At 36.1% G+C, this 27,686-nt stretch overlaps 1 protein-coding gene across 2 annotated transcripts in view; it reads left to right on the top strand.

Annotated features, from left to right (window-relative positions):
• Window positions 1-27,686, top strand: part of LOC145687918 (metabotropic glutamate receptor 8-like) — a 1,213,247-nt gene that overhangs the window by 1,036,799 nt on the left and 148,762 nt on the right. For both annotated transcript variants that reach the window (XM_081761477.1, XM_081761476.1), the window contains exon 7: window positions 2,977-3,123. In XM_081761477.1, the coding sequence (XP_081617603.1) occupies window positions 2,977-3,123 (147 nt within the window). The remainder of the gene's footprint in view (window positions 1-2,976; window positions 3,124-27,686) is intronic.

Raw genomic sequence — 27,686 nt, 5'->3', positions numbered from 1 at the left:
CAGGGGTACGGGTGTAAAATTGGACACATATACGCGGATCGACCTTTTGTATACATAAGCACGTTTTAGCTCTTTCTTCCACTATCTGTGTTTCTAAGTGATCTGTGTGTTGTCGATGCATACAAAGGAAAGAACGGAACTCAGACAGTATGTGTCTCCTCCATCTGCTTGCCGGAAAAAGGTTCTTTGTTCACAACGAAAGGGGTGTTTTTTTTTTTTTTTTTTTTGTTTGTTTGTTTTCTCAAAAAGAAAATTTTCTGATTTTGCCAAATAGATATTATAATGTGAAATAATTTGTATGCTATTTAAAATACATAAAAATATTTGCTCAATAGAGCGAATGTTACAAGAAGTTGTTATAGTGGTTAATAATAAAAATAATAATAGAATTGCGATAACAATTACCTAAGCAGTAAAGTTTTATGAAGAAAATTAATGAACTCAACTAATGATCATCTCTTCATAGGGCCTTACTGGCTCATCTAAACTCACATTAAAGTATTTTAACTGGCTAACAATTTTTATATAAATTATAAGAATTGATTAGCGTAAGTGAGTGGTTAAGAGGCCTAATCACTGCGAAATTAAAATACCACTAATTTTACAGTAATTACGTTATATCTTCAAATAGATTAAAGATAATCGAAATGTGGAACAAGAGCGCCCTAGACAATATTATTTTACACGAGATACCCTTATCATAAGCCACCCAGTAGCTTTCTGTTTGCAGCCATTTAGAAACGCGAAAATAAATTCCGATTTTCAAAATGGCCGGAAATCGAAAGCAGATAGGTGAGTCATGATAACGGCATCTCATGTAAAATAATATTGTCTACGGCGCTCTTGTTTCACATTTCGATTGTCTTTTATTTGTTTGAAGATATCACATAATTTTTGTAAAGTTAGCGGCATTTTAATTTAGCCGTGATGATGCTTCTTAAGGCTTTGAATTTCTAAGCAGAAGATCCCGATTCGAGCTCTAGCACGTCTGAGCTTTCTTCTTTATCGTCTTCAATTTTAATTTCAATCCATCATCAGTGTAATAATTAGATCTCCTGTGGAGAAGGAAAGACATGTTGAAATAAGGAGAAAGACGGGGAATTGGAGTAAGACCATGAATCGATACAAAGATTTACATTATTTCAATTGTTCCATATTCGAAATTTCAGTTTTTTTCAACCATTTGTAACTTATGTATGATCAGTATATTTTTTATTTCTTCTCATATGCATTTTGTAATGTAATAGTACATTAGACATACAACGAGTTATAATGTCTTTGATATATGATACTCATTGGACAACACGCTCCGATCAATAGAGATCAATGTTAAAGTGGATTCTTTTTTTCGTTCACCGATTACACAGCAAAAGCCTGTTTCTATGCTCTACAGAGCTACCTATACTTGAAAAGTTTCATGTAAATGTGGTTGCATCTGGCCAGGCGTTTGTGATAGGAACAAAAATTCTGGACACTGTTATTATTATTAGGTATTCTGCCTTTCGGCAGGTCCTGGGACTAATGAGGATTTTTTTTTTTTAATTTTATATTTGGGCCTGGAAATGTTTCTTCCACTTTTGTTGATCTTCAGCTTCCTCTTTTAACTCCCAATATTTTCTCCTATCTTTCACATCATCGATCAGCTGTGTTCTTGTTCTTATTATTCCTCGCTTCCCTTCCATCTTTCCTTCTATGGCGGTGTGAAGAAGACAATCTTTTCTCAAGGTGTGTCCAATACAATTGACCTTTCTACGAAGAATAGTGGCTAGAAGTGTCCTCTTCTCTCCTATCAGTTTCAAAACATCCTCGTTTTTTGCTCTCTGTCCATTTTATCTTCTCCAACTTCCTCCAACACCACATTTCGGAGCTCTCCAAATATTTCTTCTCTAACTTCCGTAATGTCTAAGTCTCTGAACCATACAGTCCAATGCTCTATATATAGCACTTGACCAACTTCTTAAGTCCAATATTAGCCTGCTAGTTAAGAGTGATCTTTTCTTGTTGAATGCTTCTTTAGGTATGGCAATTCTTGACCTGGTCTCTTTGGTGCAGTAAGAATCTTTCGTCAAAATACTTCCCAGATACTTGAAATTATCGACCTCTTCAAATTCTCTTTGTTCTACTCTGATTCGTAAGGTCGTGTTTCCACGGGATATTCTCATGGCTTTCGACTTTTCGATGTTAATTTCCATTCCATACAGTTTTCCAGTGTCAACTATTTTGTCAATCATCTCCTGTAGTCCTCCTTCGGTTTTAGCTATTATAACCGTATCATCTGCATGCCTGATCTTGTTAATGATCTGTCCTCCAATCTTGAAGTCTCCAGTTCCCATTAATGCTTCCTTCATTAAACATTCGCTGTAAATGTTGAATAATTGGGGCGACAAACTACATCCTTGTCTGACTCCTCGTCCAATCTCCACACTATTGGTTTCTCCTTCATTCAAGCGCATCTTCACTCGTTGTCCTATGTACAGGTTTTGAATGAGTCGTCGATCTCTCCAGTTGACTCCGATTTCTTTAAGTATTTTCAGAAATTTTGTCCAACTGACTCGGTTGAAAGCTTTTCCCCAGTCGATGAAGCACAAATACAACTCTTCCTTTACATACCTAATTAAATTATAGCAGCCACGGATTCAACTATTTTTATCGCTGACTGTACATGTGGAAACTTGCAATTTTGGGTTGATTTTAACCCTCTTCACGCACCTCATACTTGATGGATTCCAACCCTATTTCTACAAGCATAAGGAAAAGTCATGCCAAATTTGATCAAAATCGGATACGTTTTAGAAGAGTTATTGTGGAATAGACGGACAGGCACATAAATGTAAATCAACTCGAATAGTAGAAGTTTCCCTAACTCTCGCTTAAACTAGGTTGAGTGGGAGGTTTGATATATCATAGAACTTGTCTTATCAATTTCTGAATATTTGTTACCCATCTAATTCTAAACTCTTCATCTGTTATTTCCAGTGGACGCCGTGTACGCAATGGCCCATGCAGTACACAACTTGACAATCGATGTCTGTAATTATACTCAATTTAAAGATTGTGACGAGCTATCGCCTGCTCCTGAGGGTCAAGAGCTACTCAGATACATTCGAAATGTTTCCTTCGTTGGTAAGTAATAAGATTTTTTTTTCTCTTTCATATTTGAAACTACTTGCTCGTATAATTTGTAATCATCCATCCTGTTTCAATAATATTCTTTCACGATTTCTGGCATATAATGAAATAGTTATTACTTTTCTTCAACTAGCTTCTAAAATGCCATATTTGCAAATAAACAATAGGTTGAAGCATATATTATCACCAAAAAGTGTAATCGCATAATTAAAATTATTTTATGTGCATTCAATAAAATAAAAGCAACACCAGAGACTAGTATAAAATCCACCCTCCCAATTGGTCGAGTGGCTGGCACGCACGCCGTTAGTGAACTGGGTCTGGTGGGAGGGCATTAAACCCATTATGATGGGTTGGATTTTAACTTAAAATGCAAATCCACGTGTCATATGGCCTCGGTCCTAAATGAGAAGCTTGACACCAAGAAGGTACTACCTGATAGCAAAATTGTAGATACAGATTAAATTATAAGGTCACAGCTCGATTGGTAGAACTTGAATATGTATTTATTTATTTCCGAAAAAAAAAAAACAAGAGGCAAGTGCTAATTACAGTTTTCCAGCATTGTATGGCAATACACTTTAAAAAACACATATGATAACAATAATATGATCTCAATTATATCGTAATATATATATAATAAAATAATATGAAAGCAAACGCAGACATAACCAGTAGTCACCGGTTACTATTTGCTACCAAAATGTTCACCACCCTCTTAGGTATTGACCAACACCAATATCATCTCTCTATAACATATGGTTCCCGACATGGCTTCTTAAATCTTCGGAAATTGCCCATTGTTTGGCCAATATCTCGGGAACGGTAAGAGTGACGCGAAAAATTCAATCACTTCTTCGATATAGTTTTTGATGCTGTATCGAATGGAGGGCTCAAATTAAAAAAAAAAACGAAAATAGCAGACAAACACACAGAGAGATATAAATAATTCAGTAAATAACTTTTTTACTGATAAGAAATGCAGTATATCGAGGATGGTTCCTGATATCCAAATCTATAAATTAATATTAATAATACGGAGCTTCGAAAGCGATTTGTGTAAACGTTACGAGCCTAGAAATTGAGTATTCTCAACTGGCTTCGGTTATTGTTTACACAATATTCACTTACTAAAAGTCTCGTTGTGAAAATATTTACTTATCTGATTTTACTCCTCTGAAATCCCAGCGCTGTTGAAAACGGTCTGCTAGTAATGCGGTACAGGACTTCTTCCATTATCATTCTTTATTTAATACTTTAATTGTTTTAACTGTTTTCATTTTGATTTGCTATAAGTTTTGTTACAAGATGCTTAATCTACAAGATGTAGTTTGTCACAAGATGCAGTTTAGTAATTAAATCCAAACATATCGCTTCAGAAAAGAAGAAGAGAAGGAAATTGTATCTCGCTAATTTTCATTTTTTGATTGTCGTCTATTATAATATAGTGTACTTCTTTTAATGTCTGTTGAAAGTTACTTTAATTTCCGAATTTTCAAAAGCTAATTGTGTGCAGAAAATATTTTTTTTGCAAGTCTCCAAACAAAGGGAAAGGAATAATTGTTTGTCAGAATATCTACTGAAGGTAGTCCAGGAGCCCCTGAATCTAAAAAGTATTTTAAAACAACACCGACAACGTTTGGGAGGTGATTCCTCATACCAAGATAAGACAAAAGTATAGACCATCTTGGTGCACAAATGCTTCCTTTCGGAGTTATAGGTTGCCGAAAACATGAAAAAAAAATGAATTTTGCTCCATACTATGGGACCTACAGTAGTCGGGTCGAGACTTCGCTTAGGAACTAATATGTGCTCCATCCAGATATCCAAGTTTCTGAAACCTGTGGTACTTCCGCAACAATTTTTATAGACACAGTTGGTGAGTAACTTCAAATTATATGCCCGTAGCCAAGCTACCTCTATAAAAATTGTTGCGTGAGTGCCTTTATCATTCTGAAATATGTATATTTAGATAGGGCACATATTAGTTCCTAAATATAGTTTTCACCCGCCTAGAGTAGGTCCCATTGTATTGGAGCTATGGGCCTTTAAAGTTTTTTTTTCTTTTTAAAAAACATTTTCGGCAGCTTATAACTCCGAAAGGAAGCATTTGTTCACCCAAGTTAGTCTATACTTTTCGTTTTATCTTGGTGTCAGGAATCACCTCCCAAACGTTGCCGGTGTTGTTTTGAAACAACCGGTATAATAGTAGATAAATCTGCGAAAAAGTAAACCTGGTTCTATTCATTGAAGTATTTGTAGTAAAGGTTGGCAAATGAAAGTAATAATGAAGCACTAATTATATAATATATGAGAAGGCCCATCCATCCTAAAACACATAAATATACAGGATGGTACAAAATGCGTCACAGTATTTGGGAACAGAGTCATCACATCAAAATAAGAAAAAAAGTTTATATGGACATGTGCTCAAAGCGGATACTTTCGGAATTATAGGGTGCCGAAAAAATGAAACAAGTGAACTTTAAAAGGTTCATAGCTCTACTCCTATGGGACCTATCGTAGTCGGGTCCAGACATTACTGAGAAACTGGTATGTGAACTATCCAAATATCCATGTTTAAGAATGATCCAGTACTTGCACTTTAATTTTTAGAGACGTAGGTGAAGAGTGATCAAGTATTTCCAAACACCCTCTCTAAAAATGATTGAGCAAGTACCGGGAGTTCTGAAAGGTGGATATTTGGATATTTCACATACTAGTTCCTCAGTGACGTCTTGACCAGACAACGATCGGTTCTATATTAATGGAACTATGGACCTTTAAGCTTTTTTTTTTTTTTTTTTACGTTTTCGGCACTCTGTAACTACGAAAATATGCACTTCCGATCACAGGTTCATATGAACTTTTTTTCTTATTTTGATGTGAAGACTCTATTCAGAAATTATTGTGACATCAACAGATCGATACACTTGTATAAGAAGTCTTATTGTTGTCTAAATTATCTGTAAAGATGTCCGATATTTTTGATCATTCTTTATATTTTGTTGAATACTCCAGGTGGTAAAACTTGAACAGTCAAAGGAAGAATGATGTGTTAGTCAAACAAAAATTGAATATTGAGCATATATGTATGGATTTATCTATTCTATTGGTAATTTTATGTATAACAAACTATTGATGCAATTTCATTTAACTTACGGAATACAACACGGTATTGCTGATATTCTTTCTCTTCCACATCAAGAACAAATTTCTGGTAATACATTACTTTTATCAATGGTATATTAAGTTGCGATTGCAACAAATACTTATGAAATATTATAATATAATCATAATTTATGTTTAAGTGCAGCACGTCACAGGATTCGAATTATTGATCGTTTTATAAAAGACGTATTAGAAGCGATTACGATATGATTTATATTTTATTTGGAACGGGATGGATGAAGTAGAATCAATTGCAACTCACCTTGAGAAAGTGTAAAGGAAAAGGAAATGGTTTGCTTAACATGTTTTAAACGGAACTCATATGCAAATGTGATAATCTATATATATATCTTAGCTATGTTCACTACTGCTGTGCAATCGTTATAGAGCACATTTTCTTTTCTCTAAAACCTAATCTAACTTGTTAAAGAGAGTTCTATTTAAATATACAAGTTGGCCAAACTAATTTCTAAAATTATATTTTACCGCTTTAATCCTATGAGTTGAATAGTAGGTTCTGTATCATACATGGATTTCGCTTATTATACCTGTCAGTAATTAGATTGCAATCTATAATATGTTTTACTGAAATATGTCCTTTGGATTTCTGATATTGGACACCCTAATCTAAAAGTCTATTCTAAATTATTACTAAAGCTGCAATAACATAATTTTAAATTACGTTATAACAAATGGTATAAATTTATACTTTTAATGCAGTGTACAATTTAATTCACTTGGAAATTGCTTTCTATTTTTCTATACCTAACGCAATATACTGTCTACCAAATACTTTCTAGCTTAAAAGCTATTTACCTTGATGAAACTGTGCTCCGAAGGCTTCGTCATGCTACGTTACGTGGCCGTGTTTTTTGCCGTAAAGGAAAAACTGTCGTGTCAGAGGAAAACAATTTACCGTCACGCATCTGCACATGCAAATGTGGATCTCAACTGAGAAAACGTAGTTTTCTTACATTAATTCATATTCACAACATCGAACGAGGGGCGCTTTTTTGTGTATCGCCCGGGGGCACCCGATATTACCCTGAATATATGACTGCTTCCAAACGCAGTAGAAATGTATATATATTTCATGTTGTGGTTGTATCTCCAGTCGAGGTGCGGGACAGCTTCACAGAATTGAAGGCACTTGAGCAGTGATCAATACTTACATATTATAAGTAGCATAATGATGCCATCAGTACGAGTACTTCACCCTCATTGTGTCATTCAGTTCTAGTAAGATCATTCCCCAATACATACTTTCCATGTGGTTCAAGAATGGATCGCAGGACAGCTTTAGATTCACTTAATTGATTGGTCGCCTCGTGAAACAGACCACAATGATATGGAAAATATGTGGGCAAAGGTGAAGTGTATTCTAAAACCGCATTGCCACGTTACATGAATTCTGTAGCTGTTATAATTAAATATTGAAACCCTACAATATTTCACCATGTAAACATAGTCTTGAAACGGACATGCAACGTTTTTCCATGTTTCAAGGAGTTGATCCATGTGTAATTTTCTGGGACGTCTTGCTTACTACCTGCTATCAGCTGACATAAAGGAAAAACCAGTTTCGCCGCTTCCGAAACAACGGATTCTTTTGAACAGGAAGGGGAAGTTCGCCAAAATATACGTTTTTAATGAGGAGGTTCACTATTTTTCCACTAGAGTGCAGTGCTGCAAGGGAGAGATACCTTTATTGCTTTCAGGAAGTTGTAACATGTAAACAATAAATAGAAAGATCGAGTTGCAAGTTAAAACGGGAACGTGGTCTAAGTGTCAGTTGGCCTGAGGCACATGCACCAATAACTCAGGATGATATGTGGAACCTTGTTACCGAGGCATGACTGGGATAGTGGAAGGAGATAGATGTGTCAGCCATCTAATATATTGCATGCCAAGAAAAATGGAACTTGTAATAAATGCAGAGGGCTCTTGGACACAATATTAGTGTCCTTACTCTAACTCAGAGTGGAACGCTCTCTTCACAGAGACGCCACCACCGAGGAACTTAAGTTTGTCGTTTGATTCTCGCACGGAAATTTACTAATAAGAACATTATATATATATATATAAAATAGTTAAACTAAAACTCGCTTTTCCTGTGTATAAAAGAGTAAAATTAATTTTATGTCTGGGTATAACAAACGGTTCTGCGAACTCGAAATATTTCAACAATCGGTTCTATCGAACCGGTGCGAACCGGCTGAATAGCTCCACTGAGTGACACCCTCGATACCGTTTAAGTTCAGCTTCCCTTAGTTCGGCAAGAAGTTTGAGAAGGAAGGATGTAGAGTGTCCAAAATCAACGATATATGTTGTTTGGGATCCTATCACGGGGAAATGACTGAAATGTTTGAAATTAATTTTAAAGCACAGTTAGCACCTGCCTCAATTTGGATTTCTCTTGTGTCACTTTGAATAAAGGACGTATCCTATGTGAAGGTTCAATTCAAACATTTATGTCAAAAATATATTATCTTGCGGATTTTTTTTTATTACACATTGATTGTAATGCGTATCCTAAGGGGATAATATATTCAAAATTTTCATAGACCTGTCCTTCCCATGCAAGAACGGATATTTAAAAAATATAAAATAAAATAAAATAAAGACTTAGTCGAAAATCATCATCATTATCAAAGGCATTCTGCCATTATTGGCAGGTCACTTGCTGCAACTGAGAAGCTTCCATGCTCGTCTTCGTCTAACCTCTACGTCTTCATGTATAATTTTCTCTTTTGATATCATACATTAATTGTAATCTCCTTCGCCTCCTTCCTCTCTTTCCTTCCCTCATTCTCCCTAGCACGTCCCTCATGGTACAGTTCGTTCTTAGCCAGTCTCAACCAGTTTCTCTTCCTTTTCTTAATAATATCTAACATTGTTCTGTCCTCACCCACCATTTCTAACACCCTCTCATTCGTTCTCTGCTCGATCCAGATAATTCTCTCCATTCTTCTCAACACCCACATTTCGAAAGATTCCAGTCATTTTTAATCATTTTTGCGTAATGTTAATGTATGTGACCCATACAGTACAATAGAGCTCCCTCGTGGCTAAGCGGTTAGCATACGCGCCTTTGGCGTGGGAGACCCGGGTTCGATTTCCGGCACGAGCTCATGTGATTCGGATTCCACGTTAATCAGAAGGTCCACGTCTCATATCGCCTCACTGCTGAAAGGGACGCTAAACTAAAATCAACTCAACTCAACATACAGTACAATACACCACACGAGGAATTTTATGAGTCTTTTTCTCAACTCTATTCAAGGTCCCACAAAATAGTATTTTCTTCCTCCTAAAGGGTTATTTCGTCATTCTTATCCTTGTTTTTATTTCATATTTACACTTCATATCATTAATAACAATACTGCAATATTATAGAAAACTGGTCACGTGTTCTATTTCCCCCTCCTACTTCTATATTTGACACCGACAATTTTGTTCCACACTATCTCTTTTGTCTTTCTACCATTTATTCTCATCCCATATTCTTCACAGTCCTTCTTCAAATTTTCTATTCTTTTTTTTTCATTTTCTCTTCACATTCTGCAACAAGCGTCATATCATCTGCAAACTGTATATACCTAATAAACCGAAATGAACTTTTTTTTTTTAACACAGCGCTTATATCATCTAGCGTTAAAGGATAGGGTTATAAATGTAATTCCAAGTACACGTAAAAATACTATCAAAAAGGACTTATATATTGTTGTCCACCACAAAGCAGGAATTTTTCTAGTAAATAATCGGCTTCTTCGTTGTATGAAATCAGAGTGCCTTCTACGCACCCGGCTACTTGAGGCGATCGCAAAGCGTATTTATTGCTCATGCGTACACTTCGAATACACTGACCATGTATTTAAATGTAGGTGGCTAATCTCAAACGCGAAAGCAATAAAAACGCGGAGAAAACGTCAGCTCGAGCGTATTTGATGCGTTTCGGAACAATAGACCGTCTGGTTTAAAAGATTTCAAAAGGAAGTACAAAAACGAAAGACGTGTTGCCAGGCAAGGGGATTATAGCAAGAAACAGCTGCTTAGAAGATGGTTTGTGCAGAGTATTGTAACTCTGCTAGTATAGATCTGGACCTGGCAAAAAGACCCGGAAACCCTGACTGGCTCACAGTATGATTTACAACTCTGGCAAAAGTAAAATTACTGAATAGCCACCTTGGCCGCGTTCGCTACAGGGGGTAACGCATCAAAAACGATTTCTCAAATAGCCACTCTGTAACAGAGGAATAATAACCGATGTGTACAAGGTTATTTGTATGAAACCATAACTACTTCATTCTTTTTTTTTTTTACGTAATGGCCTAATTGTTATTATAAATTCATCCTTCCACTTCACTTTTTAAAAGTTTTTTTTTTCACGGAGAATAGCAACTATTCATCATTATACCTGGCCTAGTAGCATAGTAAAACAATTTACCTATGCTAGAAGAATGAGCTATAACTAGACATTGTAAAGAACGCCCGGAAAAGGCAAGTAATAATGATCTTGCATCGTTTGGCCTAATCCTCGTTTCGCCTAACCAATTATCTGACATTTTTATGGCAGATGAATGATAAGATTTCTGTCCGCCATTTTAGGCGAAATAAGTATCCTCGTTTGGCCTAATCCTAGTTTTGCCTAAAATGGCGGACTATAAGAAAATTCGCGGAAGTAAGACTGGAGGTAAATTTCGAAAGATTATTCCCTACTATATGAAGAACTGAGAAATATTTTATTTCCCCAAAACTAATTTGTAGTACGAGCATTTGCTTTAGGGAAAATGCTTCGACATTTGTGTTATGGTTATTTTTCCTTTCCATTTTGAGAACATTAACATTCGATATACCATTCATTTAAACTTAACGCCCTCACAGCATCTATAGTGGCTATATTTCAGATGAGAAAAAACAAGTTACGCATACTTTAATCCCTATTATTAATTTCGTTTAAAGGTGTGTGTTTTAGTTTGCAGTTTGTTTCCAAATATCTGATATTGTCAAATGGTACTGTTAATAAGCATCTTAAAGGAAATATAGTTTGCATGAGTATTACGAAAATATGGATTTTATATTTCTGTTTCGTACTAATGTGGATGCAGAAGTTATATTATTGTAGGTTTTGCTGGTTTTTCAGAGGATTTCATTCCAATTTCAATGTTTTTTTTAAAACTGTTAATCCATTATAAGAGATTCTATTCTGATTCTATATTATTTTAATTAACATGAAATTCGAAAACGTTTCGAGCTAGATCTGACAAGAGATATCTAAATTAGCTCATGAAAATGGATAACTGTGATTGAAATGAATGATTTGGACAAATCGCTCTACTGGCAAGTTGATCTTTGCATAATTCCACAATCCAAATATCTCAATGTGTTACTAGGGAGTGCGGTGGCTCAGTGGCAGAGCGTTCACCTCCGGTGCTTGGAGTCCCTGGTTCGATCCCGTGGACTTTGTGGTGGACAAACACCGTGCTCGTGGGTTTTCTCGGGGTTCTCCCGTTTCCTCCCACTTTCTTCATTCCACCATTTCACTCATCTCTCATCATCACCGTCTCCTTTAGCCTAACCGGCATAACCATGGGACGTAAAACTTAAAGATTTCAATGTGTTACTAACAAAGAAAAAATTAAAAAAAAAAAAAAAACATTTGAATTCTAAGTAACCATTAGCAAATAGCTATTGAAAATCTGTTAAGGAAATAAAATTGTATAAACAAAAAATACATATAAGTATTCCTAGACATTCCCTTCAAATATCGTGGACAGGCATTCGCACAATCACAGATAAGGATTTGTTTACAATTTCCAGTTTTGGCCAATCTGAAGCAAGTATTTGTTTACATCTTTCAGGTGTGTCTATCATGTATTCAAGTAACTGTCCTTTTACTTTTTTGTAAATAATCCTCATATTTACGTTTAAATCTTAATTACTGTTCTTAGGATCTATGAAAAAGGTTTGTTATATATTGTTATTGCATAAATTGTTATTTAAAATAATATTGTTTTAAAAGCAATAGTATCAATTACTGATGATACTATTATTTATTTTCTTATTTGAATACATGTTTAAATGAATCCCAAGGTGAAGTCCGAGTAGAAAAATCTTTGTCCACGAGCTTTCACGTCGAAAATGATCTGAAACAAGGAGATGCTTTTTCGCCATTATCATTCAACTTTGTTCTGAAATACGCTATAGGGAAAATCAAAGATAGCAGCCAGGGCCTAGAGTTGAACGGTATTCACTAGGTTATGGCATATGCTGATGATGTAAATTTAATAGGGGATGGCAGGAGAACAATAGAAAGAAATGCAGAGATCTTATTAAAAGCTTACTGGAACATGGCTTTAGAAGTAAATGCAGAGAAAACTAAATACATGGAAATGCGTCGGGACCGTAATACGGCAAATTATGGATGCCTTAAAATATTAAATAATACTTTTGATAAAGTGGATAATTTCAAATATCTAGGATCAATATTAACAGAGGAAAATCATATTCACGGAGAAATTAAATGCCGATTAAAAGTAGGAAATTCGTGTTATTATTCAGTTCAAAATCTCTTGTCGTCGCGAATTCTGTCGAGGAATTTGAAGTTTAAAATATATAAAACGACAATCATACCTGCTGTTCTATATGGTTGCTAAACATGGTCGCTTACTCTGAGAAGAACATAGACTGAAAGTATTTGAGAACAAGATCCTGAGAAGAATATTCAGACCCAAGAGGAACGGAAACGGGGAATGGCGGAAACTTCATAACGAGGAACTACATAATTTATATGGTTTACCAAACATTGTTAGGGTCATCAAGTCTAGGAGGCTTAGGTGGGCAGGTCATGTAGCTAGGATGGAAGAAATTAGAAACGCTTTCAAAGTCTTGACTGGAAGACCAATCAAAAACGACTATTAGGAAGACCTAGGCGCAGATGGGAGGACAATATTAAGATGGATCTCGCAGAGATAGGAATACAAAGTAGAAACTGGATCCAGTTGGCTAAGGATAGAGGTCGGTGGAAAGCTTTGTGTACGCGGCATTGAACCTCCGGGTTCCATAAGCCATAGAGTTAGTTAGTTTCTTATTTGGTTGCTATGTCATATTGCATTCATTTAGAATGTTAGATGACTGAAATGATAAGTTGTGTTTTACTTGTTTACTTTTAATGTAAACTTTATTTTTTAGTTACTCATTTTACATAAAATTTTGGGAAATAAAAGTAACGTTCATTCTGAAAACAATAATAGGTTTTTCATTTTTCTTTCATCGTTTCTGAGAATTCAATATTGAAAATAAGCGTAACATTTTATTTTTTCTTTTGGTTTAAATCTCAGTTTTATGCTCCAAGGCTAAGAGAGGCGGTGATGATGACAATGAACGAAACTGGTGGGGTGAAGAAAGTGGAAGGAAACGCATGAAGCTCAAGATAACCCTTACACAAAATTTGTAACGTGCACTTGAACATGGTATTTCATTCGATTCAAACATATATGATATTTGTGTAATTATTTAGTCATATGATGTTCCGTTATAGATTATTATTATTATTTATTTTTATTTATTTATTTATTTATTTATTTATTTATTTATTTATTTTTGTAGCAAGTGAATTTCACATGATACTGGAATGTTTTCCAGTACAGTGTTTGCTCAAATCTTAGAAATTCGAATGCAGGAAATGACTACAAAGCTCTTCCACTACTTTCAACATTTGTATTTTTTATTGCAAAATGTTCTGAAGTACATTAAGGTCAGATGTGCAAGAACACATCTGAAAGAAGCTCAAGATAAACAAGTATTCTTTATACTCTAGCAGTTTTTTATACATCTCTGCTTCATTTATAGTTTTGTCGTCCCAATACATTACAACTTGAATTTTCTCAAAGCACTTAATCAACTATTTTTTTTTTAAATTTGCATTGGTGAAATTATAACTTCTGAATTCAAATTTCACTCGTTTGACATACTACCGGAACGTCCATAGCATAAGTCTCTCATTAAGATTGCTACGTCTCGGAGATGATGTAAAAATTGAACAAATTTTAATGATACTAGTTAAGGATAATCTGGAGTTGAAGACACTCATGATACAATTAAATTTAACTGGTGTGCATAATAGTGAATCTAACATCCTTATTGCATAGTAGTGATCTTTTTGCCTCCTGAGCGGACTCACTCTCTCATACAGATACACACACACACACATTATATATACGGACATGGTAAATACATAAAGGAGTTTTGCTAATCTTAACTGCTTGAAAACATTGACCGCGGGTTAATATAATATCAATATTAATTAAAAAAATGCATTTCTTTCTAGGGAATTTTCTTCTGTAATTTCCCTCTACTTGAATTTCCGTGATTTTTTTTTGTCCGCCATTTTAGGCGCAACGAGGATTAGGCCAAACGAGGATCCTTTTTTCGCCTAAAATGACGGACTGAAATCTTATCATTTATCTGTCATAAAAGTGTCAGATAATTGGTTAGGCGAAACGAGGATTAGGCAAAACGTGGCGACACGGGTAATAATTGTGTGACTTGGAAAAAATGAAATGAAATCTTTGAGTTTTACGTCCTACGGTTATGCCGGTTAGGCTAAAGGAGACGGTGATGATGAGTAATGAATGAAATGGTGGAATTAAGAAAGTAAGAGGAAACGGGAGAACCCCGAGAAAACCCACGCACACGGTGTTTGTCCACCACAAAGTTCACTTGGCGGGGGCTGGGATCGAACCCGAGACCCCAAGCACCAGAGGTGAACGCTCTACCACTTTTTTTTAAAGACTTTATTCACAATTTAATTACAGTTACATTAGGCAGTTACAGAAGTAATCCAGAAACAATGTGCCGGAAAAAAAACTATATAGAAATGTAAATTGGAATAAATTAAAAGAAAAAAATTAAAATTAAAAATAATAATAAAAATAAAAAAATAAAGAAGGAACAATTGACAATTATGAACAGTAAACATAAGTGTTATGAAAGTAAGACTACCAAATTATTGCAAAGAGTTTATAGTCATCACATTAGGCTGTTATTCAGGCGAGACAAAACATGTTGAGTAAAAGATATATAACAATTCACAGGTAAGAAAAGTACATACTAGATTATGAAACTAAGACAACCAAATAATTGGCAAAATGTTTTCGTTTATATTGCACAGGAAGTTTCTGCAAATGGTGTCGCAGATAAGACAAATACACATCGACATGATACGGTCGATGTGTGGTAAGCACATATAGAAGAGTATATGCAGCGAGCCAAATTACACTGTTATTTTTTGCATTAGGGAAATAATGAAAATCAGGATAAATAAGAATATTGTTAGCCGTAATGTAGTGGAGAGACGAGCGACAAATCTTACTTATAAGTAGGCTAAAATTGTGCCAGATATTTTGAATCTCTGTACAAAATTGTAAGCGATGCTCAAGAGTATCTTTGTTATTGCAGTGAAAACACATATTGTGATCCACCATTCCTAAGTTAAAGAGGCGGTCTAGCGTTTCGTATTTGTTGTTGACAATGAAATACCAGAGCGATTTTTGCTGAGTAGTTAAGAAAGGAGCGTTGATATTTCGCCAAATATAAGGCAAGTGAAGTTGTGGCTCTTTCAATTGAATATGAGGCGTGACGAAGTGTTGTGTCTGCACAAAACGGCGATAAATTGCTCTAACAGGCATGAGGTCTAAGTTGCTTCGGGCAATCAGCCCATAGGCTATATCAAGAACTGGTTCTCGCAGGTGTGGGAATTTATGACCTCAAGGAAAAATATTAATAGGTGTTTGAAGGTCGACACAAGCTAAACAAGCAGAGATAACGTTACTAGATACTAGGGATGGCCAATTCCGGAATTTTTACTTTCCGGAATCCGGAAAGTAAAATCGGAAAATTCCGGAATTCGGAAAAATTCCGGATTTCGGAAAAAATCCGGAATTCGGAAAAATTCCGGAATTTAGAAAAATTCCGGAATTCGGAAAAATTCCGGAATTTAGAAAAATTCCGGATTTCGGAAAAATTCCGGAATTCGGAAAAATTCCGGAATTTAGAAAAATTCCGGAATTTAGAAAAATTCCGGAATTTAGAAAAAATCCGGAATTCGGAAAAATTCCGGAATTCGGAAAAATTCCGGAATTTAGAAAAATTCCGGATTTCGGAAAAAATCCGGAATTCGGAAAAATTCCGGAATTCGGAAAAAATCCGGATTTCGGAAAAATTCCGGAATTCGGAAAAATTATTTTTTCTTTTTGTAATCCTAAGAATTTTGTTCAAACGCAAACGAACAAATTTCCTTTTTGTAATCCTAAGAATGTATGATGCAAGTTAAGCTGAAACTTACATCCTAAAGTATACACTACTCAATCTTCCCATGGTTAATGAGATGTAGTCCAAAAGTACGATGTACTTCTAATATTTAATTTTTGTTTTACTGTGATATTGTGCAGAGGTAAGACATATATCACACTGAGATAAACAACTTGACATAATGAAGATGTTATCATACGTAGTTTTCCAGAAAATCGTGAGAAACTAATTTTTGTGAAGTTAAAATATGCGTCGCTTGTTGCCAGTGGGATGCAATTGATAACTTTTATGCTGGAATAGTCTTCTTCTTCTTCTTCTTCTTCTTCTTCTTCTTATTATTATTATTATTATTATTATTATTATTATTATTATTATTATTATTATTATTATTATTATTATTATTAATCGTTTATGTACTGTAAAAGAAAAATGTGAACCGTTAAGTAGTAGATTTTATCTGTTGTTTTTTGATATCTTCTAACAGTAATAACAAACTGCTTGTAAATACGCAATGATTATCAAGGACAATGGCATATTAATGTAAGGACTACTCTGCAGACTAGCAATAAACAATAACAGATAAACAATAGTTGCAAAAAAAAAAAAAAAAAGTAACTAACTTGGGCACGTCAGAATGTTCGCGAGAATATAGGGACGCATTGAAACTAGCAAAGAGCGTGCTATTATCATTACTCAAAGGGCCGTACGATGGAGGCATTAATGTTAATGGCACTAATGAGCACTTACTTGCTCTAACGGTTAACCTCATTTTTGAGATGATTCTTAGAAGTGGGCGTGTTGGCATGCAGTTAGAAGACCTATATCCATTATTTAAAAAGCACACGTTATCTGTGAAGTACTAACGATTTGCGTCACTATCGAACACTAACGTAGCACTAGCGACGTTTAAAGTCGAAATGGAGTCTCACATAAGTGGCTTGTCAACTTCACGGACATTATATTTTCCTTGAATGAGAGAATTTTGCGCCCAGGAAATTTGCGCCCTACCACAAAAATAGGAAAAAATGCGCTCGCAATATATTTGCACTGGGATGTTTGCGCCCCACCCCAAAAAGAGGGGAAAATGCGCCGGCTATATATTTGCACTGGGATGTTAGCGCCCTACAATTCAACTTATTTTTGTATTGTGTAAAGTAACTTCCACTCACACTTGAACTAGGCTTGCCTATCATCGTCTCAGTGAGTTACTCCATCCGTTATATTATTCCGAACAAATGAAAAAAATACAATTTTAGTTCACTAAAGGACAATCCATACAAATACAATTTTTCATTATACTACAAAATTTACAAAAAAGTATAAATGACTGATATATAATTATTAATATAATGAAAGAGTATAATTTAATCTACAAAAGGCTGTTTGGCTCTACCCAGATATCTCTGTTCACAATCCTTGCGAGTTGTTTGGCTTTTCAGGACACAAAATATAGAAAAGAAAATGTAAAGTGAATGTAAAATCAGTTCAGTAATATTATCAAGAAAACTATGTACAGTGTGTTTACTTGCTGGAATTCAAACACACAATTGCGTTCAGTCGTTCTTTCAGAAAAAAAAAATTTCCGGGGGGCACACTTAGAATTCCGGACGGGGGTCACTGCTGGTACTATTCTATTTATTATTATATTATAGACGTATTATTTTGGTCTCCTCCGAGGGGGCACTCTGAGAGCTCTGGCGAGGCCAGTGTTCCCCCAAAATCATCTCTGGAAGAAGCAGTGATTGCGTTGATCCGTTGTGTTCTTTTGGCTTATATTGAAGTTTATTCTCCCCTTATATAGCCACAATGAAAATAAATCACAAATGGCATGGTTGTGGGGGGAGGATTGTTTATGCTGTAATGTCAGCCCCTCCGAGCAAATGCGTAAGCTCCAATAGGTTCTTTTATTTCGCAGAGCTCAACTTCCCGGTGGAGGTACATCGCAGGCGCAATTTTCCCTGTTCTTGAGGTAGGGCGCAAATTTCCCAGACGCAAAATTCCCGACACCGTTCGAATGACCTCGGAAAACTATATCTTTTTCAATACTTTTTTATATTCTTTTACTCGAGATTTCTTCATAGCTTCTTATTAAAATACTTACTAATATATCCTCATTTTATTGTCCTAACCAATCAATATGGGTATGTTGTCAGTAAAATATTTAGATTGATCGAGCCTCTGGTGTGTAACCACAGTATTTCATATCATCCCCCCATTAGAAATCTTGGCTAAACGAACCAATATATGTTGCCAATAGAATAGTTTAGAATGATTGAGCCCCTGGTAAATAACCACAGTATTTCGTGACAGACCCCCCCCCCTTCCTATTACCATATTCTAGCTACATGCCTGACTCAGCTAATTCTCTACATTATTTACCAAGCACACGTTTTCTAAAGCGGAAAATGCTCTCTAAATACCTAAGCTCATTATTTTCAGCAGATGTACAAATTGAGTAACATTCTATCTACATGATTACTGGAAACCGCTTCTCGCTATCTATAACCATATTTACTATATAATGATTAACGTTAAAACCGGAAATGGTTGATTTGTACCGCTTCCGGTTTGAATATTACATTTATCAGGGAACTCGATTCTTAACTATTGACTCTGTACATCATGGCCAAAATTGATTGGTAATCCATCAGATAGTTCTTGAGACTGTTTGCTTCACTGACGGACAGAATGAATATATGGCTATAGAGTTTTGATAAACTAAATTCGTTAATGAGTGATGATGGAACAAATATAAGAAAGGTAGGCCTTCCACCGGGAAAATTTTCGAACACAAAATTAGCCATCGAAAACCCACATGTCCTGGGTTAGAATACCATAGATGAAAACTCTACCACTGAGTCATCAATCACCCGCTTATTAGTTTTATTAATTATTATATTAATATAAATTAATGAATGCCTGCTTATGTTAATTATTGAACAATTACATTGTACACTTCGTAAAGTCAAAAATTATAAATTTGTATTTACTGTACATACAGTGAGCGCAGAAAGTGTTCGTACACCTATGCTATTGAAACGAGAATGCTTGCGAAAAAGAAACAGAAAATTTAAGAAGTGTAATAACACACACAATATGAATAATGAAAACTAAGCTTTATGAATATATCAATAAAGAACCACAAAGACAAGTTTAATGGTCAGAAAGTAAATAAATTCCGTAGAAAGTGTATAGAGTAGACGCAAAAAGTGATCGTACACCTGACGTACGAATACGAAACAAAGATACCACAACTGGGGTTCACTAGTATTCACCTGGGTATACACCTCTGTATAGCATGACGAGTAACAGAATGAGTTTAGTTGTGAATAGAAGTGGAAAAACTGCACGGTGGGCTGTCAAAGTGGGAAGCAACCGAACAGAAACAAATGAGGAGACAAGAAAAGTAATTATTAAATTGCATAAGAAGAGTAAGTCTTTGAGAAAGATAGCAAACCTTGCAGACAGGCCTCGTTCAACAGTACAAACAATAATTGCGATGTATAATGTTTCTATCACTGTGCGAAAAAAAAAAAAAAAAACTGGAAGACCAAGAGTGTTGAGTGAACAAGATAAACGTTACATTATTAGGGAAAGAAAAAAGGTTCCAAAAAATAGTGCTGTGCAATTGGCAACGGATCTGGAAACACGCGGTGTTAAAGTATCAGCCAGTACAGTGCGGAATATTTGCAGGGTATCATGGTCGGATAGCCAGGAAAATGTTCTGGGTGAACAAGACAAATCGTATAAAGAGACTAAAGTTTGAAAAAGAGTATAAAGATAAGGGATCAGGTTTCTTTCTGGAATAGGGTCATATTTTCGGACGAAAGTAAATTTAACTTTATCGAGTCCAATGGGAGGCGTATTGTATGGCGCAAGGTGAATACAGAGATGAATCCTCAAAATCTCGTCCCTAAAGTAAGACACGGAGGAGGGTCCGTGCTCGTCTGGGGTTGTATGAGTGCCTCAGGAGTGGGTCGTCTCCACCTTATCGATGGAGTGATGATCCACAAAGTGTATATTAACATATTAAAGGAAAATCTCCATACTAGTGCTCAGAAGATGGTTCTTGAAAACAATTTATTGTTCAGCAAGACAACGACTCCAAACATACAGCGGAAAATACTCGATTGTGGCTACTCTATAATACCTTGAAACAGCTTCGCACACCTCCCCAATCCCCAGATATGAACCCCATAGAACATCTATGGTCTGTTCTGGAGACAACAATCAGAAGGCACAGCTTCTCTACTCAGGGCCGGCGCTAGCAATTTTGCCGCCTTAGGCGGTGCTTTCACATGCCGCCCCTTTAATCCGCAAACCTTATTTTGACAGATAACGTTCAAGTGTCATTTAAAAACATGTATAAAATGGAAAAGTAAACAAACAAAAAAAAAAAAAAAAGAACTAACTTTCTGGAATGTTCACGTAATATTTAAACGACTCTATACTGACACAATATTCAGTATGCTCGATTTCGCTGTATATCTGTAATATAGAGCAGCGCATACAGAAAATAAAATTTTAAAAATATACTTTAATCATGACTAAGAATTTTAATTTTTAGGCTTATTTTATATCAAAAGGCGTTTTCAACAGAGTATGGAGCAAGAAGATAATACAGTAAATCAGATAATTATGGTAAATGTAAGTGATTAACTTAAGCCTTATAATGTACTAAAACACAATAGACATACATAAATTTAACATACCTTAATTGAAAGAAACTTTTCTTGCTTTGATATGAGCAAATTCCTTTATCACATCACGTAGTCCAATGTTTTAGCCAATTTGTGTTCTATTGATATCGACGCTAGACCACTCAAGCGTGTTTCAGACATAGAAGAGTGTAGATAGTTTCTAATAAACTTAAGTTTCCAAAAACTTCTTTCTCCACTTGCCACTGTTACAGGCAAGATTAACAAAATTCTACGTGCAATACTAACATTGGGAGCAAAGCCATGTTCGTAACTTTTTTTTTTTTTTGTGAACTTTCACACGCTTAATTATAGTGGATAACACTTTCAGTTTGTCTTTCAAATCACTGGGGTTAATATCTTTCAATTCTTCGTGTGTTAAAATGATGGTAAGTTTAGTACACTTTTCAGACAAAAAGTTCAGGTGGTAGGCTATATCTTTACGATTACTTATATCGCAAAGAAAATTGAAATACTCGCTGTGATGTTTAAGTTGCTCAAATCTTTCTCTTAAAAGCTAACACAATCACTTCTAGAACTTTGTAATAAAAATCGATCTTGTATCTTGTTTGTGGCTGTTTTCAGTAGCTTCATCCTCTGCCTCGTACTGAAACTGTCTCTTCTTTCGACTTCGAGCTTGCACTGTATTACGTATCAGTGGATCACCCGTATCTAATGCTGATGCCAAGTCCATCGTATCAACTAAGTAAGATTTAAACTTTGCATAATTTCTGCTCCTCTCAAAGTACCCAGATATATTTTCAAGAAATCCTACTGCATCCAACACATGAGAATCAATGCTTTAAAGTCATATCAGACAACGAGTGAGTAAAGGAAAGAAAAGTAACTCAGCTGGTTTGCTATACACAGAGCATCGTGGACGACCATTCTATCGGTTCTATTGTCATTACTTATTTGAAGTAAGGCATCATAAACTTCCTATATTTGATAACTGAGTCAGAGCATCAATTCGGCTCTCCCACCTTGTGGTGGATTATGATTTTAAAGTGAGACTACTAATATGTTCCTTTAGTATGGCCTAACGTTGAACTGACGCAGAAAAAAAAGTCATAAACTTTTTTTTAGCTATACAAAAAATGAGACATTTCTCAAGAAATAATACGCTGTACGATTTACTATATTCGGAATGAACAATTTGTAAATTGGTCAAAAACTCGCTATTAGAACCTAAATGTCTCTAGATGCTACCAGGGGCGGATCCAGGGGGGGCGATCGGGCGATCGCCCCCCCCAGAAGAGGAAACTTTTTTATTTTATATATAAATAAAATATATAGTTTATTTTTTGACGCTCTTAAAAGTTTCCTCTCTAAGTAGCAGTATTAAAAGTAGCTCTAAGTAGCAGTATTAAAAGTAGCTCTAAGTAGCAGTATTACAACCCACCGCCCCCCCCAGAAGTCCGTCCTGGATCCGCCCCTGGATGCTACAGGCTAGAACGGCCTGTCTCAAGTGGGAGTGTACCTTTTGCATACTTGGAGCGGAGCGTTAGAACATTATTGAATAGAAAAAAAAAAAAAAAAAAAAAAGACACCGTGATAATCTTATGCACTCTAGCTCAAAATCCTATCTACACTGCTGCAAGGGAAATATTGAACGAGATACCTGTGGCTAGTAGTTTGATAATTGAAAACGAGGAGGAATGCTCTGAATTTCCTGAGAGAGTATTTTCTTGAATGTGAGTAAAGTAAGTTCAATTACATTCTCAGGTTAACACAATCTTATTTTTCCATGTGAGCCTATTACGAAGCATTATATTTTGATAGTATTCTTTTCTTTTTCAAATTTTGCCGCCCATTAGACTTGCCGCTCTGGGCGGTGGCACGGCTCGACCCTCTCTCGCGCCGGCCCTGTCTCTACTAAAGAAGACCTAAGAAAAGCTATCCAAGAAGAATGGGACATAATCCGTCCCGAAGCTACAGAATTACGAACTACTATAGGTGAAATCAATGCCACGAAGACTACAGACAATCATTAACGCACAGGGTAATCCCACAAAATATCAAATAACGTAATATACTTTATAAGCACTAATTCACGCATAAGTGTAAGGTGACATTTTGCGTTTACAAAAAAGGAATTCTCTCTTTTCTTCTGAACAAACCAGTGATTGTGTTTGTTTGGCCTTTCTGTTGTATATAGAAATAAAATGTATGAATGTGTAGTCTTAATTCTGGTTATATATATATTTTCCACCTCCCGTTCTCATGCTAGCTGTTTTCAATATAAAGTATGCACGGTGTACGAACACTTTCTGCGCTCACTGTAGGTATGTTGACAATAAGCGAATGTTATTAGAATATTTGTTGAGATTTCTTTTCCTCCACTGCCTTTCGCCTGGTTAAAGTAGTTTGCAGTGCTTTGGAGCAGCTGCAGGTGGGAACGCGATAATGTTTGAGACATACCGGCGACTTTTTTGTGTGTGAAAATAAGACCTTCCTTATAAAACAGTAAATAACTGCAGTAGCAATTGTCTACGTAAGTGATAAAGACATATCCAACTACAAGAAACTAATACAGTATATATATTCATTATTGTGTTTCTGTTTTAACAGCTACTAGCTAGGGATGGCCAATTCCAGAATTTTTACTTTCCGGAATCCGGAAAGTAAAATCGGAAAAATTCCGGATTTCGGAACAATTCCGATTTTTTTCTAAATTCCGGATTTTTTCCGAATGTCGGAATTTTTCCGAAATCCGGATTTTTTCCGAATTCCGGAATTTTTCTGGATTCCGGAATTTTTCCGAAATCCGGAATTTTTCCGAATTCCGGAATTTTTCCGAAATCCGGAATTTTTTCCGAATTCCGGAATTTTTCCGAAATCCGGAATTTTTCCGAATTCCGGATTTTTTCCGAAATCCGGAATTTTTCTGAATTCCGGAATTTTTCCGAATTCCGGAATTTTTCCGAAATCCGGAATTTTTCCGAATTCCGGAATTTTTCCGAAATCCGGAATTTTTCCGAATTCCGGTTTTTTTTCCGAAATCCGGAATTTTTCTGAATTCCGGAATTTTTCCGAAATCCGGAATTTTTCCGAATTCCGGAAAGTAAATTTTCCGATTCCGGAAAACAAAATTTCCGGAATCCGGATTCCGGAAAATTTTGGCCATCCCTACTAGATACACTGTTCTTATCATTCGTGAACACGTCGATGGTTCGTTTCAATAGTAGTGCCTGACCTTGGAGCAATATGTTTTGAAATCCTATGCCACCTTGTGCCGGAGGTAACATGAGTTGTTCACGTGAAACGCGAAGCACTTTATTATGCCACAGAAAGAACAAAGCGTGACTCGTGAGGAATTTGTATGTTTGTAGGGGGAGAGGAAAAATAGAGCAAACAAACCACAGAAGGCTGAACGTTTTTTGTTTGAGAAAGAAATTTCTACTGATCATGTCCATATTGCGGGGTTTATGTCGTATTAGAAGACCACGTATTTTGTGTGCTATGATATCATAATTGAAAGTAATGGTTTGTTTGATGGTATTGAACCCACTCAATACCCAGGATTTTGACGGAATTAACTGCCGTGTAGTACGCACTATATTGATCCTGATATTTTGGATGAATACATAGGAGCTTTGTTTTTGTTTATTTAAGCTTGCTCCTGAAATGCTTTGATACGCGTCTATAAGATTCTGAATATTTTCGAGGGTGGAAATACTGTTCACATAGAAGTGGACATCATCTAAGTAACTCGCGACTGAAATAGAGGCGTGGTAAATTTTGATGCCATTGAGTTTGGTCTGCGCCGCGTATATTAGAGGTGCGATTGAGAGACTAAATAGAATACTGGACATGGTGTCACCTTGAAGAATTCCAGTACACAAGGGGATAGCGGAGCTTAAACCACCATTAAGTGTCAATTTCGTAATTCTGTTGTGATACACTCCCTGAAGCATGGACAGAAAAGTGCCATTAAAACCAAATTTGTGTAGGACTTTAAAGAGATAGTCATGTGATACCCTATCAAAAGCTTGTGAAAAATCAGTGGATAGAATGGCCACAGGAGTGGGGGCGGCAGTCTCATGATAGGCTATAAAATCTCTTATGTTAGCTAAAGCTTCATAAAGTAACGCATGGTGTCCATGACCGTATTGACTGGAACTAAGCAACTCTCCTATATAATGGTTCATACGAAGCGCTAGACATCGTGTTAAGATTTTTAAATCGGCACATAAAAGACTGATCGGGCGGTAATGATCAATAGACGTAGAGTTAGACTTTTTAGGTATTAAAACAGTAATACCCGTAGAGAGAGATTCTCCTAAAGTAAAATTTTCTCGATATTCATTGAAGAGATCCGTGAGAAAGGGGGCAAGAATATCAATGAAACTAAGATAAAATTCTAAAGGAAGAGAGTCAATTCCAGTAGATTTGCCACGTTTTCCTAATCTAATGGAGGTCTCAACTTCATCGATGGTAAAAGGACTGTTTAGATACTCTTGAGCATTAACATCTAAGATTGAAGGGATATAGTCCAAAAGAGATTCATCTTCATTATTTACATTAGGTTTGGCATACAATTGTTTATAATACTGAACAAATTGGGGAAGTACCTGCAAACCTTCATAAATTTGGCCATCCTTGCCCTTAATGGATGAAATCAACTTTTGTTTGCCTCTGTGTCGTTCTTTTTGAATTTGTACAATACTAGCCTGTTCCATGTCAGCGGCCGGGGCAATTTTGCTGCGAACAAAAAAACCACGCATTCGTTTGTTATGCAATGACAATAGATGGGCTTTGATTTCTTGTATTTGAGGCCTGACCAGGCGGCCTCGCAATTGTTCTTGAATGTATTCCTTGAGTAGGCGCGAGTAATAGTTATATTGAGTATTATATGCTTGGTTCCTTTGGATACAATATTGCTTACTTATGGATCGAAATCTAGGTTTAACTCGCCTATCCCAAAAATACATAAGTTTGCCCTGATAGCGTGATATTAATGGAGACAAGATTCTCCATTCCTCTCGAATTAAATGCTGATATTCAGGGTCCATAAGTATGGAAGTGTTAAAATACCAAAGAGGACTACTTCTCAGAAATTTTGACACTGGTAGGTTTATTCTCATAACAAGAGCATAATGATCGCTAAAACAGACAGGTTCAAGGGTAACATCTCGTACTTGTGCTACTAGTGAGCGACTTACGTAAAAACGGTCCAAGCGACTGGATGATTTTGAAGTATGAAATGAGTGACCTGGGTCAGTGGGTCGAAAGTGACGCCACACATCAACTAGATTATAGGTGTCTACTATTCGCAGGAGTTCAGGAGAGAAATTAAAGTTGGGAGTCTGGTCAATAGGTTGTAAAACGGAATTAAAATCTTCACCTAAAATACAAGGGTTGGCACCATTAAATAAAGCCTGCGCAAGATCAGTGTTGAAGAAATCCTGTCTCTCTCGCCTTTTGTGAGACCCAGATGGCACGTAAATATTGCATAATTTGATGCGGTCAAGCATTCCAATGGAGATTCGTTCATTTGGGTGATCATTAACGGCCTTAAACTCTAGATCATTACGGTAGATGATAGCTGTACCTAGCCCATTCTCCGTAAAACGAGAATAGCATGTATGATGTGAAAGATAACTATACTCTTGAAGGGCTACTTCTTGAGCGAACAACACATCAATGTCTGCTTTGTAGATAAAGTCTCTTAATGCTTCTTTTTTAACAGGAGAAGTAAATGCATTTAAGTTAATGGTTGCAAAACTAAAACTATACATAAAGATAAACATAAACAAAAATAGAGTGAAGCGAAATGTTAAACACTGCATAAATGGCTGTAATATAGACCACAATAGAACAAGGAAAATAATTATAAGTCGTCCCCAACGGGGATACCAGCTTTCAACTTTTTCAAAGTGGCCCGGGTTCGGGCACCTGAAACTTGGGTAACATCGGAAGTACGGATTCCTTTAGAATTTTTCGAAACGCCACTAACAGTTGTCTTTAGTTTGGAAAGTTTACGTTTTTCGTATACAGGGGCACTGAGATCAGATTCACTAGCAGAGTCACTGGTAAGGGGTTGTACATTCCTATCGAGAGTGATGTTTGACTCTGCTCCCAAGTGCACGGCAGATTGATTATCATGGTCCATGGGAGCACTCGGAACAACTTTTATATCCTGAACTGACGGTTGGTCACCTACCTGAGCAAGTTGTCCTTCTTGGATAATTTCCTGAGCCTTGGGATCAGAATTAGTTGAGGGTACTGCAGTAGGCTCCGAAGGAGCAAGAACTTCCGGGTCAGTAGAACGAACTCCTTCCATAGGTGGGTCGGGGAGAATGTCTGGATCGGGGGATGTTTCAACTGCTGGAACATCTTGACTTGCAGCACCAGGGCGAGCAGAAGCAAGCAGAG

Source organism: Thermobia domestica, chromosome 6 (genome assembly GCF_964235325.1).
Source record: "Thermobia domestica chromosome 6, izTheDome1.hap1.1, whole genome shotgun sequence".
Lineage (NCBI taxonomy): Eukaryota > Metazoa > Arthropoda > Insecta > Zygentoma > Lepismatidae > Thermobia > Thermobia domestica.
The sequence above is the reverse complement of the archived record's forward strand: the minus strand, read 5'-3'. Positions and strand labels throughout refer to the sequence as shown.